Source organism: Hypanus sabinus, chromosome 8 (genome assembly GCF_030144855.1).
Source record: "Hypanus sabinus isolate sHypSab1 chromosome 8, sHypSab1.hap1, whole genome shotgun sequence".
Taxonomy (NCBI): Eukaryota; Metazoa; Chordata; class Chondrichthyes; order Myliobatiformes; family Dasyatidae; genus Hypanus; species Hypanus sabinus.
In genome coordinates, this window is record NC_082713.1 from 167361363 (window position 1) to 167376940 (window position 15578).

Sequence of the window (15578 nt, forward strand, 5' to 3'; positions counted from 1 at the left end):
CTTTAAACTCAAGTGGTTCTATTTTTTGTTCTCCCTTTAAGCTTACTGAGTTAATTGGAAAAATGATTACAATATTCTACTGGGCAACAGTTTAAGAAAAAGGTGATTAAAAAATGTGTTGGAGTATTGATGGAATATCATCTGACCACATGGACAATCTATATAGTCAAGCAGTACTAAAGTCCTGAGCACACCAGTAAATTGGTAAGTTAGTTTATTATTGCCACATGTACCAAGGTACAATGTAAAGATTTATCTTGCATACCGTTCATATAGATTAACTCGTTATAAGAGTTCACTGAGGTAGTAGAAAAAGCATAGAAACATAGAATAGAAACAGAAAACCTACAGCACAATACAAGCCCTTCGGCCCACAAAGTTGTGCCGAACATGTCCCTACTTCAGAAATTACTAGGCTTACCTATAGCCCTCTATTTTACTAAGCTCCATGTACCTATCTAAAAGCCTCTTAAAAGACCCTATTATATCTGCCTCCACCACTGTTGCTGGCAGCCCATTCCATGCACTCACCACCCTCTGAGTAAAAAACTTACCCCTGACATCTCCTCTGTACCTACTCCTCAGCACCTTAAACCTGTGTCCTCTTGTGGCAACCATTTCAGCACTGGGAAGAAGCCTCTGACTATCCACATGATCAATGCCCGTCATCATCTTGTACACCTCTTTCAGGTCACCTCTCATCCTCTGTTGCTCCAAGGAGAAAAGGCCGAGTTCACTCAACCTATTCTCATAAGGTATGCTCCCCAATCCAGGCAACGTCCTTGTAAATCTCCTCTGCACCCTTTCTATGGCTTCCACATCCTTCCTGTAGTGAGGCGACCAGAACTGAGCACAGTACTCCAAGTGGGGTCTGACCAGAGTCCTATATAGTTGCAACATTACCTCTCGGCTCCTAAATTCAATACCACGATTGATGAAGGCCAATATATCATACGCCTTCTTAACCACAGAGTCAACCTGCATAGCTGCTTTGAGTGTCCTTTGGACTCGGATGCTAAGATCCTTCTGATCCTCCACACTGCCAAGAGTTTTACCATTAATACTATATTCTAGCATCATATTTGACCTACCATAATGAACCTCTTCACGCTTATCTGGGTTGAACTCCATCTGCCAATTCTCAGCCCAGTTTTGCATCCTCTCAATGTTCCGCTGTCACCTCTGACAGTCTTCCACACTATCCACAACACCTCCAACTTTTGTGTCATCAGCAAACTTACTGCCCCATCCCTCCACTTCTTCATCCAGGTCATTTATAAAAATCATGGAGTGTAAGGGTCCCAGAACAGATCTCTGAGGCACTCCATTGATGACCAACCTCCATGCAGAATATGACCCTTCTACAACCACTCTGCCTTCTGAGGGCAAGCCAGTTCTTGATCCACAAAGCAATGTCCCCTTGCATCCTGTGCCTCCTTACTTTCTCAGTGAGCCTTGCATGGGGTACTTTATCAAATACCTTGCTGAAATCCATATACGCTACATGTACTGCTCTTCCTTCATCAATGTGTTTAGACATATCCTCAAAAAATTCAACCAGGCTTGTAAGGCATGACCTGCCCTTGACAAAACCATGCTGACTACTCCTAATCATATTATACCTCTCCAAATGTTCATAAATCCTGCCTCTCAGGATCTTCTCCATCAACTTACCAACCACTGAAGTAAGACTCACTGGTCCATAATTTCCTGGGCTATCTCTACTCTCTTTCTTGAATAAAGGAACAACATCTGCAACCTTCCAATCCTCCGGAACCTCTCCCGTCCCCATTGATGATGCAAAGATCATTGCCAGAGGCTCAGCAGTCTCCTCCCTTGCCTCCTATAGTAGCCTGGGGTACATTTTGTCCGGTCCCAGTGACTTATCCAACTTGATGCTTTGGAAAAGCTCCAGCACATCCTCTTTCTTAATATCTACATGTTCAAGCTTTTCAACCTGCTGCAAGTCATCACTATAGTCACTAAGATCGTTTTCCATAGTGAATACTGAAGTACTGCTATTTCCTCTGGTTCTATACACACTTTCCCACTGTCACACTGGATAGGTCCTGTTCTTTCATGTATTATCCTCTTACTCTTCACATACTTGTAGAATGCCTTGGGGTTTACCTTAATTCTGCTCGCCAGGGCCTTCTCATGGCCCCTTCTGGCTCTTCCTGGGAGCCTTATAATCTTATAGATCTCTAACATTACCTAGCTCTCTGAACCTTTTGTAAGTTTTTTTTTATAAATTATTGGTCAGAACCCTCCCTGTTCTCTTTTAAAATAGTACTTTTGTACGTACCCAAGAGACCAAATAGAACAAAACACAAAACAAAACTATAGATGCTGCAAATCTGAAATAAAATAGAAAATTTTGAAAATACTTATGCAGCATCTATGAAGAGAAAAACATATTTTTGTTTCAGGTTGATTACCTTTTATAAGAACAATCATCATCATCATTATATGCTGTGTTGTATGAAGTGGACATTCATGGTCCATGATTGTTCTTGGCAAATTTTTCTGCAGGTGGTTTGGTATTGCCTTCTTCTAGGCAGTGCCATTACAAGATGGGTGACCCCACCCATTATCAAGTCAAGTGAAGTCACTTTTTATTGTCATTTTGACCATAAATGTTGGTACAGTACACAGTAAAAATGAGACAACGTTTTTCACAATACAAAAATTACACTGAACTATGTAAAACAACACCAAAACTACAGACCTACCCAGGACTGCATAAAGTGCACAAAATAGTGCAGGCAATACAATAAATAATAAACAAGACAATAGGGACAATAGAGGGCTGTAAGTTAGTGTCAGTCCAGACACTGGGTATTGAGGAGTCTGATGGCTTGGTGGAAGAAACTGTTAACGTAGTCTGGTCGTAAGAATCCATACGCTTCAGTGCCTTTTCCCGGATGGCAGGAGGGTGAAGAGTTTGTATGAGGGGTGCGTGGGGTCCTTCATAATGCTGTTTGCTTTGCAGATGCAGTGTGTGGTGTAAATGTCTGCAGTAGTGGTTAGAGAGACCCTGCTGATCTTCTCAGCTGACCTCACTATCCGCTGCAGGGTCTTGCGATCCGAGATGGTGCAATTTCCAAACCAGGCAGTGATGCAGCTGCTCAGGATACTCTCAATACAACCTCTGTAGAATGTGGTGAGGATGGGGTGGGGGGGGGGGGGGGAAGGTGGAAGATGGACTTTCCTCAGCCTTCGCAGAAGGTAGAGACACTGCTGGTTTTTTTTGCTATGGAGCTGGTGTCGAGGGACCAGGTGAGATTCTATGCCAGGTGAACCCCAAGAAATTTGGATCTCTACCGAGGAGCCGTTGATTTTCAGCGGAGAGTGGTCACTTCGTGTCCTCCTGAAGTCAACAAACATCTCTTTTGTTTTGTTCACATTCAGAGACAATCTTCATGGATTGTCTGACTGGTGTCAGTGGTCGCATAACCAGGACTAGTGATATGCACCAACTGCTCATATGACCATCCTACACCTACTCCAGTGGCTTCACATGACTGACAAAGGGCTAAGCAGGTGCAAAATCTTGCACAAGGGTGAAATGCAGGCTAGTGGAGGGAAGGAGCACCTTATACCTCCTTTGGTAGAGAAATATCTTCACTCCGCCACTGTCATAACAGTAGGCCTTGATTTGATGTGTTTTCTAAACCCTGACAACTCAGTTTCTCTGTACTGCACCAAACTGCTAGCCTTGATTTTTGTAAATTTAGACTATAATATCAAATTAGATCTTTCTGATTCAGACAGAAAAGTTCAATTAGGTCCAGTTAATAGGAGTTCTCCTCACCCAGGGGTCGGCAACCTTTACCACTGAAAGAGCCATTTGGACCCGTTTCCCACAGAAAAGAAAACACTGGGAGCCACAAAACCCATTTGACATTTAAAATGAAATAACACTGCATACAATGTTTTTTTTGCCTTTATGCTATGTATAAACAAACTATAATGTGTTGCATTTATGAAATTGATGAACTCCTGCAGAGAAAACTAAATTACATTTCTGCATGCAACAAAAACATTTTGAACTCCGAAAAAAAACGTTGGGTTGAAGGTTACTTTTAAGTAAAATACTCAATGTCTATTTGAGTCCTTCTTGTATTTATGAAAAACGCCGGACTTAAATTGTCCGCCAGCAGCAAGCCAAAAATAACGTCAGCCAGCTGTCAACCTGAAAAATAAAAGGACTATTTCACTGAACAATGAAAAAATATGAATATACGTAAAATAATAGGCAATTAAAATATTTATCATACTTGGTTAATGGGATTTCTGCTCCTGGACCTCAGTGCACAGCGTCTGCACATCAGGGCTGTATGACGTCACCTTCATCTTTACACAGGATCGCAAGCTGTCATCTGTGAGGCGTGCGCGATGTTTGTTTTTAATAAAGTTCATGTTGGAGAACACCTGCTCACATACATATGTGGATCCAAAGATCAACAGGACTCCAAGCGCATACTTTTTAATGTTTACATAAATGTCAGGGATAGAATTCCATGTTTCGAACACAAGTTTGTCCGGTTTGGAGAGGTTTTCAATATCACTCCATTTGTGATTCTGAGCAAGAACGGCCTTCTGACGGGCAACATCTTCAAGGTCTGCTGTCAAGCGTCTAAACTTGGACACCCATATGTCTTTGTCGGCTATGTCGGCCAGTTCCATCTCAAGATCAAGTTGACTCACACCTGCCAATGCAGTCGTATTCAGTAGGGATGGATCAATGTTTAGGGGAGTGACTGGGAAGGATAATGTGTTTTTTTCCTCTCTGAACTCACAGAAGCGTTTCCCAAACGATGTTTGCATTGCGATGATTGCAGAATGTAAATACTCCGAATTTATCATGTCGTGAGCTTGTTTGAACTCTCTCAAATTGGGGAAGTGAGACAATGTGCCTTTCTGTAAATCTCTGGCAAGCACTGTCAACTTGCGCTGGAATGCCAAAACATCCTCCAACATGTGCAGGGCTGTGTGTCCTTTCCCCTGAAGAGCTGTGTTCAGCGTGTTCAGGTGCGCTGTCATGTCTACCATGAAGTGTAGTTTTTCCAGCCACTCTGGCTGTTCCAGCTCAGGAAAGGTGAGCCCTTTGCTGCCCAGGAAAGTTTTCACTTCTTCCAGACACGCGACAAAGCGTTTCAGCACCTCCCCTCCGGACAGCCACCGGACTTTGTTGTGCAGCAGGAGATCAGAATATGCGCTTTCCAGCTCGTCCAGTAACAAACGGAATGGACGGTGATTTAAACTTTTTGCCATTATTTTATTGACAATCTGAATGACAACATCCATTACTTCTGTGCATTCTGGAGGAAATGTTTGAGCACACAGTGCCTCTTGGTGCAAGATGCAGTGAAAAGTCAGCAGCTTTCTGTCCAGTGACTTCTACAGTAAAGCCACAAATCCCTTGTGCGCTCCTGTCATACTTGGTGCCCCATCAGTAGCTACTGACACCAGGTGGGTGGTCCTTATTCCTTTGGCTCTTAAACAATTCAAGACAGCCTCACAGATGTCCTCCCCCCGTGTTTGGCCTTTTAGAGGTATCAACTCAATCACTTCTTCCTGTGGCCCGGCAGAGTTTACATACCGGCAGAACAGCGTTATTTGTTCAATATCACCTTTGTCTTTAGACTCGTCACAGGCAATCGAGTAGGCCACAGCTGAATTGATGTCTTTAATTTGCTGTCTTGTGATGTCTTCTGCCATTTTTATGGTTCTGTCTCTGACAGTCTTTGCAGAGAGGGGCATATCCCTGATTTTCTGCACAATTTCACTCTTGTTTTTAAAGTCCGTGAATAGATGTTCTGAAATCTTAATGAAAGATTATTTTATATATTCACCATCTGTAAACTGCTTCCCGTGCCTGACTATTTCCTGAGTGGCAACTAAACTAGTATATGTAGTTGATTTTCCAGACTTCATCCACTTCTTGAAATGATTTTTGCTCAGATCAACCTTCCGCATCAGTTCCGAAACGCTTTTTTTCTCTCATCTCCATCCGGATATTTTTGAGCAAAGGCTGAGTGTTTATTCTGGAAATGTCTTGCGACATTTGACTTTTTGTTGTTTGCTAGTTTCTCATTGCATATTAAGCATACCGGTAAACCAGTCTCGTCAGCAGTGAAAGCAAATGAATCTGCCCACGTATCATTAAACGTTCTGTTTTCTTCAGTCACTTTTCTTTTTTTAGAATTCTCCATAGTTAGCCTACCTTGGATCGAAAAAATTAAAGAAATCGCGCACTGGCGGGTGTCAGGCATTGGCAGTGGTGACGTATATTAATAGCGACAAAAAACATGTTTTATTTAGATTGTACAAGATCACTATAATCTTCAAATTTAGAATTACATTTCAAAAACTAACAAACTAACATAAAATACATTTTAATTAAATACTCATCATTTATTTTCCAAAGCCACAGGGAGCCGCAGCACAGAGATGAAAGAGGCGCATGCGGCTCCGGAGCCGCGGGTTGCCGACCCCTGTCCTCACCCATTAGTTAGTTAACATTGTATTTGAATGCAATCTGAGTTGCTGTAAAAAACTGTACTAACAAGTGAAAACTACCTTTACCTATTAGGGAAATTTATGTGAATATTAAAGGTTTCTAGATATTGAAGAAGAATAGGCTGTTACCCAGTACTTTTTCTGCAACCAATAACATATTAATCACTACAATCATTTCCTTTACAAATGCTACAGACGCTGGGTATCAGAAATAAAATTATTAAATTCTGAAGTATTATTATCCAGACACCATCAATGTAAAAAGAATCAGTAAGTCAGCACAGGAACTTGGTTTTGATCAGACTTCTAATGCAAATTCACTGATAACAGTATGGGTTTAACTCTTCACAGATAGGCTGCCTTTTGAGTATTTTAACATTTTCTGCTTTTAATTTGGATCTGTGTTATGACAAAGGTTTTCAGAGTTAAGTGAGAAATTCATATCTATAGACAACTCTAATATTAAAACACACATATACCAGAAAGACAAAACAATTTGTATAGCCTTATAAATACTTACTGACTTTGGAATTCTATAAAGTACTATTATTGTACAGAACGCAGACACTCTACATTCAAGCTAGTCTGGATACTCCATCATAGCATCATAATTATATATTTTATTCCCTCATAATTTGCAATTTCATCTTTGCTTAGCAGAGTGGGATTACAGTGGCATGCAAAAGCCTGGGCACCCCTGGTCAAAACTTCTGCCACTGTGAACAGCCAAGCGAGCAGAAGATGAACCCATCCCTAAAAGTCACAAAACCAAAGATGAAACATTCCCTTCAACATTTTAAGCAAGATTAGTGTATTATTTTTGTTTTGTACAATTTTTGAGTGAAAAAAGGAAAGGAGCTCAAAAGTTTGGGCACCCCAAGAGATTTGAGCTCTCAGATAACTTTTACCAAGGTCTCAGACCTTAATTAGCTTGTTAAGGCTATGGCTTGTTTACAGTCATCATTAGGAAAGGCCAGGTGATGCAAATTTCAAACCTTTATAAATACCCTGACTCCTTAAACCTTGTCCCAACAATCAGCAGCCATGGGCTCCTCTAAGCAGTTGCCTAGCACTCTGAAAATTGAAATAAATGATGCCCACAAAGCAGGAGAAGGCTATAAGAAGAAAGCAGTAATAGGAAGTGTTATAATTACACAGAAAATGCAGAGCAAGTAGATAATAAGATGCAAGGTTGTAACAAGGTAGATTGTGAGGTCAAGACTTTATCTTATCATACTAAGGAACCATTCAATAGTCCTAAAACAGTGGGTTAGAAGCTGTTCTTGATCTTGGTGGTATGTGCTTTCAAGCTTTTGTATCTTCTGTCTGGTGCATTGAGTTAATGGGGCAGGGGGTTATTTTCAAGGGAGTCCATAAGAACACAAGACATGCAGAATTAAGCTATTTGGCCCACTGAGTGTGCTCCACCATTCTGTAATGGCTGGTCTATTATCCCCATTAACCCCTTTCTCCTATCTTTTCCCCCAAAACCTTTGGTGTCCTGACTAAATCAACAAACTATCAACCTCTGCTTTAAATATACTCAATAACTTGGTTGCCAAAGCCAATGACCATCGGCAATGCACGACCATACACTTCCTACACCATGGCTAGAGAATTGCAGAATTTCAAAATTGTATACTTTGATAATAAATGAACCTATATTCAGTCTGCCACTTCTTTGCCCATTCTCCTAATTTGTTCAAGTCCTTTTGCAGACATCCTGCTTTCTCAACACTAGTTGCTTCTCTACCCATTTTCATATCATCCACAAAATTGGCCAGAAAGCCATCGATTAATTCATCCAAATCATTACATACAATGTGAAAGGAAGATTTCGTAACATTGATCCATGTGAAACGCCACTAGTCACCAGCAGCCAATCAGAAAAGGCCCCCTTTATTCCCACTCTGTCTCCTTCCAGACAGCCAATCCTCTAACCATTCTGCTATCTTTCCTGTAATACCATGGGCTCTAAGCTTGTTAAGCAACCAAATGTGCAGCACCTTCTGAAAATCATTAAAAACAACATGCACTGACTTTTGTTTGTCTATCTTGCCTGTTATTTCCTCAAAGAATTCCAACAGATTTGTCAGACAAGATTTCCCTTAAAGGTAACTATGTTGACTTTGGCATATTTTTATCATGTGCCTCCAACTACCCTGAAACCTCACCCTTAATAATGGATTCCAGCATCTTCCCAACTACTGGTCAGCTAACTGGCCTACAATTTCCATATAACAATTACAGCATGGAAACAGGCCACCTCAGCCCTTCTCGTCCATGCCGAACGCTTACTTTCACCTCGTCCCACCTACTTGCACTCAGCCCATAACCCTCCGTTCCTTTCCTGTCCATATACCTATCCAATTTTTTTTTGTGACAAAATCAAACCTGCCCTACCACTTCTACTGGAAGCTCATTCCACACAGCTACCACTCTCTGAGTAAAGAAGTTCCCCTTCTTGTTACCCCTAAACTTTTGCCCCTTAACTCTCAACTCATGTCGTCTTGTTTGAATCTCCCCTACTCTCAATGGAAAAAGCCTATCTCAACTCGATCTATCCCCCTCATAATTTTAAATACCTCTATCAAGTCTCCCCTCAACCTTCTACGCTTCAAAGAATAAAGACCTAGCTTGTTCAACCTTTCTCTGTAACTTAGGTGCTGAAACCCAGGTAACATTCTAGTAAATCTCCTCTGTATTCTCTCTAATTTGTTGACATCTTTCTTCTTTCTTCTGCTTCCTTCCCTTCTTAAATAGTGGAGTAACATTTGCAATTTTTCAGTCTTCTGGAACCATTACAGAATCTAATGATTCTATTATAGGGGATTTAAGGGTTATGGGGAAAAGGCAGGTAGATGGAGCTGAGTTAACGGACAGATCAGCCATGATCTTATTGAATGGCAGGGCAGGCTCGATGGGCTAGGTGGCCTGCTCCTGCTCCTGCTCCTATTTCTTATGTTCACTATTGCCTCCACAATCTCTTCAGCTACCTCTTTCAGAACCCTGTGGTGTAGTCCATCTGGACCAGATAACTCATCTTCCTCAGACCTTTCAGCTTACCAAACATCTCCTTTGTAATAACAACAATGCTCACTTCTGCCCCATGACACTCATAATTCTGGCATACTGCTAGTTTCTTCTGTAGTAAAGGTTGATGCAAAATACTTATTATGCCAGTCCACCTTTTCTCTGTCCCCCCTTACTACCTCTGTAGCATAATTTTATAGTGGTCTGATGTCCACTCTCACCTGTCTTTTCTCTATTTATTTGAAAAAGAAACTTTTGGTATTCTCTTTTATATTATTGAGCAGCTTCCCTTCACATTTCATCTTCTCCAATCCTCTAACTCCCACTAATTGTTACTTAATTATATGCCCACTCTTTTGCTTTTATGCTGTCTTTGATTTCCCTTGTCACCCACAGTTGACTCATTCTACCTTTAGAATACTTTTTCGTCTTTGGAATGTATCTATCATGTGCCTTCCAAATTGCCCCCAGAAACTCCAACCATTGTTGTTCTGCTGTCATCTATTGTTGTGCCTGCTTCCACTCAACTTTGGCTAGCTCCTCTCTCATGCCTCTGGAATTCCCTTTGCCCTACTGTAATACTGATATATCTAACTTTATTTTCTACCTCTCAAACTGCAGGGTGAAATCCTATCATATTATGATCACTATCTCCTAAGGATTCCTTTACCTTAATCTCCCTAATCAGATCTGTTCATTACACAACACCCAAACCCCTAGTGGGCTCAATGACAAGCATCTCTAAAAAGCCATCTCACTGACATTGTACAGATTCCCTCTTGGGATCCAGCTCCAAACTGATTTTCCCAATCTATCTGCATATTGAAATCCCTCATTTCCAGCTTAACATTGCCCTTTTTAGATGTTTTTTCTTGCAATTTGTATCCCATATCCTGGCCACTATTTGGATGTACTATTAGGGTATCTTTACCTTACAGTTTCTTAACTCTACCCACAAGGATTCTACATCTCCTGATCCCATTTCATTTCTTCCTAAGAGTCTGATTTTTTTTTACCAACAGAGCCACCCCACCCCTTCTGACTACCTGCCTGTCCTTTCAATACAAGATGTATCCTTGGATGTTAAGCTTCCAACTGTGATCTTCTTTCAGCCATAACTCAGTAATGCTTACAACATCGTACCTGCCCTGCTCTAATTGCACTACAAGATCATCTACCTTATTCTTTATACTGCGTGCTTTCGAATACAAAACCTTTAGTCCTGTATTCTTAACCCCTTTTTAATTTTGTCCCTGTTACACTGCAACTCATCCCATTGACTGCAATTATGCCCTATCATCTGCCGGTCTTTCCTCACAATCTCACTACATCTATTTTTATACCAACTGTCCCATCCACAGCCCCATCATTCCAATTCCCATCCCTCTGCCAGATTAGTTTCAACTCTCCCAACAGTTCTAACAAACCTGCTCGCAAGGGTATTGATCCCCCTTGGGGTCAGATGTTACACGTCTTTTTGCTACAGGTCATACCTTCCCCAAAAGAGATACCAATGATCCAGAAATCTGAAGCCCTGCCCCTTGTAGCAATTCCTCAGCCACACTTTCATCTGCCAAATCATCCTATTCTTACCCTCAATAGAGAGTCAATCCATGAGCTTTTGGGGTTCCCCGGTGCATATTTAAAAATTAATTTTGTTCCATGCTAAGCTAGATTTGTTAAAGGCAGTAGCACCACCTCAGACTACATTTTTTTTCCTCAACCTTGTAATAATTTGTTACATTTATTTTAGTTCTCTTTGTTCAGTGACATATGGTTCCCAAAAAGTATTCACCCTCCTTGGAAGTTTTCATATTTTATTGTTTTACAATATTGAATCACAGTGGATTTAATTTGGCTTTTTTTTGACACTAATCAACAGAAAAGACTCTTGTATCAAAGTTAAAAAAGATTTCTACAACTTGGTTTAAATTGATTACAATTATTAAACACAAAACAATTGCATAATTACTCACCATCTTCAAGTTTGTATTTAGCAGATGCACCTTTGGCTTACCGGTGTGGATAGGTCTCTATCAACTTCACTTCTGCAATTTTCCCCCCATTCCTCTTTACAAAACTGCTCAAGCTCTGTCAGAATGCATGGGGATCGTGAATGAACAGTCCTTTTCAAGTCCAGCCACAAATTCTTAATTGGATTGAGGTCTGGACTCTGACTTAGCTACTCCAGGACATTAACTATGTTTTTAAGCCATTCCTTTGTGGCTTTGGCTTTATGCTTGGGGTTATTATCTTGCTGGAAAACAAATCTTCTCCCAAGTCACAGTTCTCTAGCAGACTATCCGGTTTTCCACCAGGATTTCCCTGTATTTTGCTGAATTCATTTTACCCTTCATCTTGATAAGCCTTCCAGGGCCTGCTGCATCAACACAGCATGATACAGCTGCCACTATGCCTTACAGTAGGGATGGTGCATTATTTGATGATGTGCAGTGTTTGGTTTATGCCAAACATAGTATTTAATCTGATGGCCAACAAGTTCAAATTTGGTTTCATCAGACCATAGAACCTTCTAACAGCTGACTTCAGAATCACCCACATGCCATCTGGCAAAACTCTGGCCAGGATTTTATGTCAATTCTTTCAACAATGACTTCCTCTTTGCTACCCTACCATAAAGCTGCAACTGGTGAAGCACCCGGACAACAATTGTTGTATGTACAATCTCTCCCATATCAGCTACTGAAGCTTGTAACTCCTTCAGTGCTGTCATAGATCTCTTGGTGACCTCCCTCACTCGTCCCCTTCTTTTACAGTCACCCAGCTTTTAACAACAGCCTGCTCCATATGACACCTGTGCCATATTCTTTCCATTTCTCGATGATTGACTTAACTGTACTCTAAGGGATATTCACTGACTTGGAAATTTCCTTGTATCCATCTCCTGACTTGTGCTTTTCAATAACCTTTTCATGGAGTTGCTTGGAGTGTTCTTTTGATTTCATGGTGTAGTTTTTGCCAGGATATGGTGTCACCAGCAGTTGGACCTTCCTGATACAGGTGTATTTTTACTACAATCAATTGAAACACATTGACTGCACCCAGGTGATCCCCATTTAACTTATTATGTGACTTCTAAACCAATTGGTTGCATCAGTGATGATTTGGTGTGTCATATTAAAGAGGGTGGATACTTATGCAATCAACTATTTTTTGTTTTGTATTTGTAATTAGATCATTTTGTAGTGATCTGTTTTCACTTTGACATGATAGAGCCTTTTTCTTTTGATCAGTGTCAAAAAAAGCCAAGTTAAATCCACTGTGATTCAATGTTGTAAAACAATAGCACATGAAAACATCTGGGGGCATGGTGAATACTCTTGTAAGCACTATATGTATAATTTGTTTTAATTTAAGCTACATTAACTTATTTGTCATGTTTGTAATGCACCGCGCTGCTGCTCCATAAAGTACTTTTGATGGCACTTATATGGTGGATATGTTTATGACAATAAACTTGAAATGAACAATAGTCTGGGTTTTTCCGGGAAATGCCTGCATTTTTTGGTGTAAATGAGATTTAAGCAGAAGTGTAGTCTCCAACTTACTGGCTACACTCCATAGCGTCCATCAGTGGGGCTGGATCTTGCTAAGATTCCTCAATACTTAAGCTAGGCTGGTGTACCAGGTTTGACCTGGACAGGATCAGCAATCCCACCAATTTTAATGAGCAAGGAAGAAGGTATAAATTAGTTTTTAAATATGGAGTTTGTTTAACATTTTAGTTGATATTATTTAAACTTAGTTTCTTAAAATTCAAATTTTTGATGGCAGTGGAAAATACAAGTCAAGTATAAATTTCATATGTTGATTCTATGTGGCCATTGTAAAACTGACACCAAGGATATAAGTACAACCAACATTAAACAAGGATATAAATTTAATTTCAATCTGCAGGTACGTGTTGGAATATATCAACTTTCTTTCAGTCACAAATTTTAAATTTTCTGAAAATGCTAATATTGATTAACTGGATTTGTTGGTTAAATGAAAGTTTTAAATTTTACATTTTGCATATTACTTCATGTACTTATGACTTCTCTGGATGTGCAGGATATCAGCTATATTTACACTGTTTAAATATATATATCAGATGACCAACCACACTTTATTTTTGTAGCTGTGATGCAGAGATTTAGCAGCTCTTTTTGGAATAGCCTGAGACTGGATCAAATTTGCTGGTAAAACTTTGACATTAATTACTTAAAATGGACTTCACATTCTACTTTGAAGTTGTTTTTAAAGCTTGCATTCTCTCTGCGGGTTAAAAATGTCATAATTATTACATGCTTAGATGCTTTTGGTAAGGAGAGACATAGTGTCTGAACCTGTCTGTACAGATGAGGCAATGATTGATTTTGTTTTTGCCAGTTTGGCTTCCAGTTATAAAGCATTTCAGACAATTGAGCCATAGATCATCCATGATGGGCTATGCTTTTGTTTTTAAAGCATGCTTCTGATCTAGCTCTGCAGTAACACTAGTGTTAGTGTTAGGAAGGATTGTCAGTACATAATGAAAGCACCAGAGAGTGGGTGTAATGTTTAATTTATCACTTGGTCTTTTAAATGTAAAATTACTAAATTACTGTAAAAACCAAGACATTTGCTGAGGCTGATAATTTGAATATCACATTCTGCTGTGTTGTTTGTTTAGCTGGTGAATACAATTTGAATACATCAGAAGTGTTGATTTAAAAAAACAAGCTTTTTTGTATTGCCTGTTGTTTGAGGTATGTGGAGTGTAGGCAGTCAGCTGGTGTGAGCCTTCAGTAAGAAGGAAATAACTGGAATTTCCCACCCAGAGGAAGTCTCGCTCAGTAAAGCCCAGCAATTGGTTACTTCAACTTCCTGTAAGAATTGTCTTTCTGTTCCTGAATATTTTAGATGAAACAAGTGAGATTTTTAAAGCAGTTCTTGTTTTCATCTTTTGCCATTTGTACATCAGCTGCCACACAGTATCCAATGCCAATGCAGTGTAAGCTGTAGTTTATCCCATTTAAGACAATTTGCTAAACTGAATACAACCTAAAAACACTATAATGTGACATCTCACAAATACTGTTCAATTTGAAACTCAAATTGCAATGTAGTTTGAATACAAGCATAGTAAGTAAACATTAATTCATTCATTTTATTCTCATCATTAATTGAGGAAGTAATTAATTGTCATTTCTTTTTCACTTAGAGTACAAGTTGAAGGGGCTGCCTGTATGTATGAGGATGGTAAAAGCATTTCGTTACTATTTTCAACATCCATGGACTCGGCTGATTGTGGCCTACTTGGTGACATTTTTCAATTTCCTCATTTTTGCTGAAGATCCCATTTCTCACAGTCAGACTCCGGCCAATGTAATTGTTGTTGGGAATTGCTTCTCTTTCATCGCAAATAAGTACCCTGGAGGTGGTTGGAACTTTCTAAAGGTGCTGATGTGGTTGCTGGCTATTGTTACTGGTCTCTTCGCAGGGAAATTCCTCTTCCATCAACTCATGTTTGGTAAGTCAAAGCCAGTTTATCTCAAAAGCTGTATGGTTGTCATATTGGGAACCATATTGGGCCGACATAAATAACAATAAATAAAAATGACTTACAAATGAAAATTAGAAAAATAACTGCAAAAGTAACAGAACCAATGTTTCAGGTTGGAAGCCTTTTATCACAACTGGAAAAGGGAGAAAACAAATGAGAAAATCTACAGATGCTGGAAATCTAAGCAACACACACAAAAAGCTGGAGGAACTTAGCAGGCCAGGCAGCATCTGTGGAAAAGAGTAAATAGTCAATGTTTTGGGCTGAGACCCTTCAGCAGGACTGGAGTAAAAAAGATGAGTAGTCAGAGTTAGAAGCTGGGGGAGGAGAACAAGAAATACAAGTGAAAGGTGAAACCAAGAAGGGAGGGAGGAGTGAAGTAAAAAGCTGAGAAGTTGATTGGTGAGAGAGATATACACAGGGCTGGAGAAGTGTAATCTAATAGGAGAGGACAGAAGGCCATGGAAGAAGG

The 15578-nt window shown here is 40.0% G+C and overlaps 1 protein-coding gene across 5 annotated transcripts in view; it reads left to right on the top strand.

Moving 5' to 3' along the window:
• Nucleotides 1-15578, top strand: part of tmem117 (transmembrane protein 117) — a 405506-nt gene that overhangs the window by 34451 nt on the left and 355477 nt on the right. For 3 of the 5 annotated variants that reach the window (XM_059978468.1, XM_059978469.1, XM_059978470.1), the window contains one exon: nucleotides 14765-15073. In XM_059978468.1, the coding sequence (XP_059834451.1) occupies nucleotides 14794-15073 (280 nt within the window). In that variant the 5' untranslated portion in view covers nucleotides 14765-14793. Of the gene's footprint in view, nucleotides 1-14473; nucleotides 14686-14764; nucleotides 15074-15578 lie in introns of those variants that run through there. The other 2 variants (XM_059978472.1, XM_059978471.1) reach the window with 2 other exon arrangements.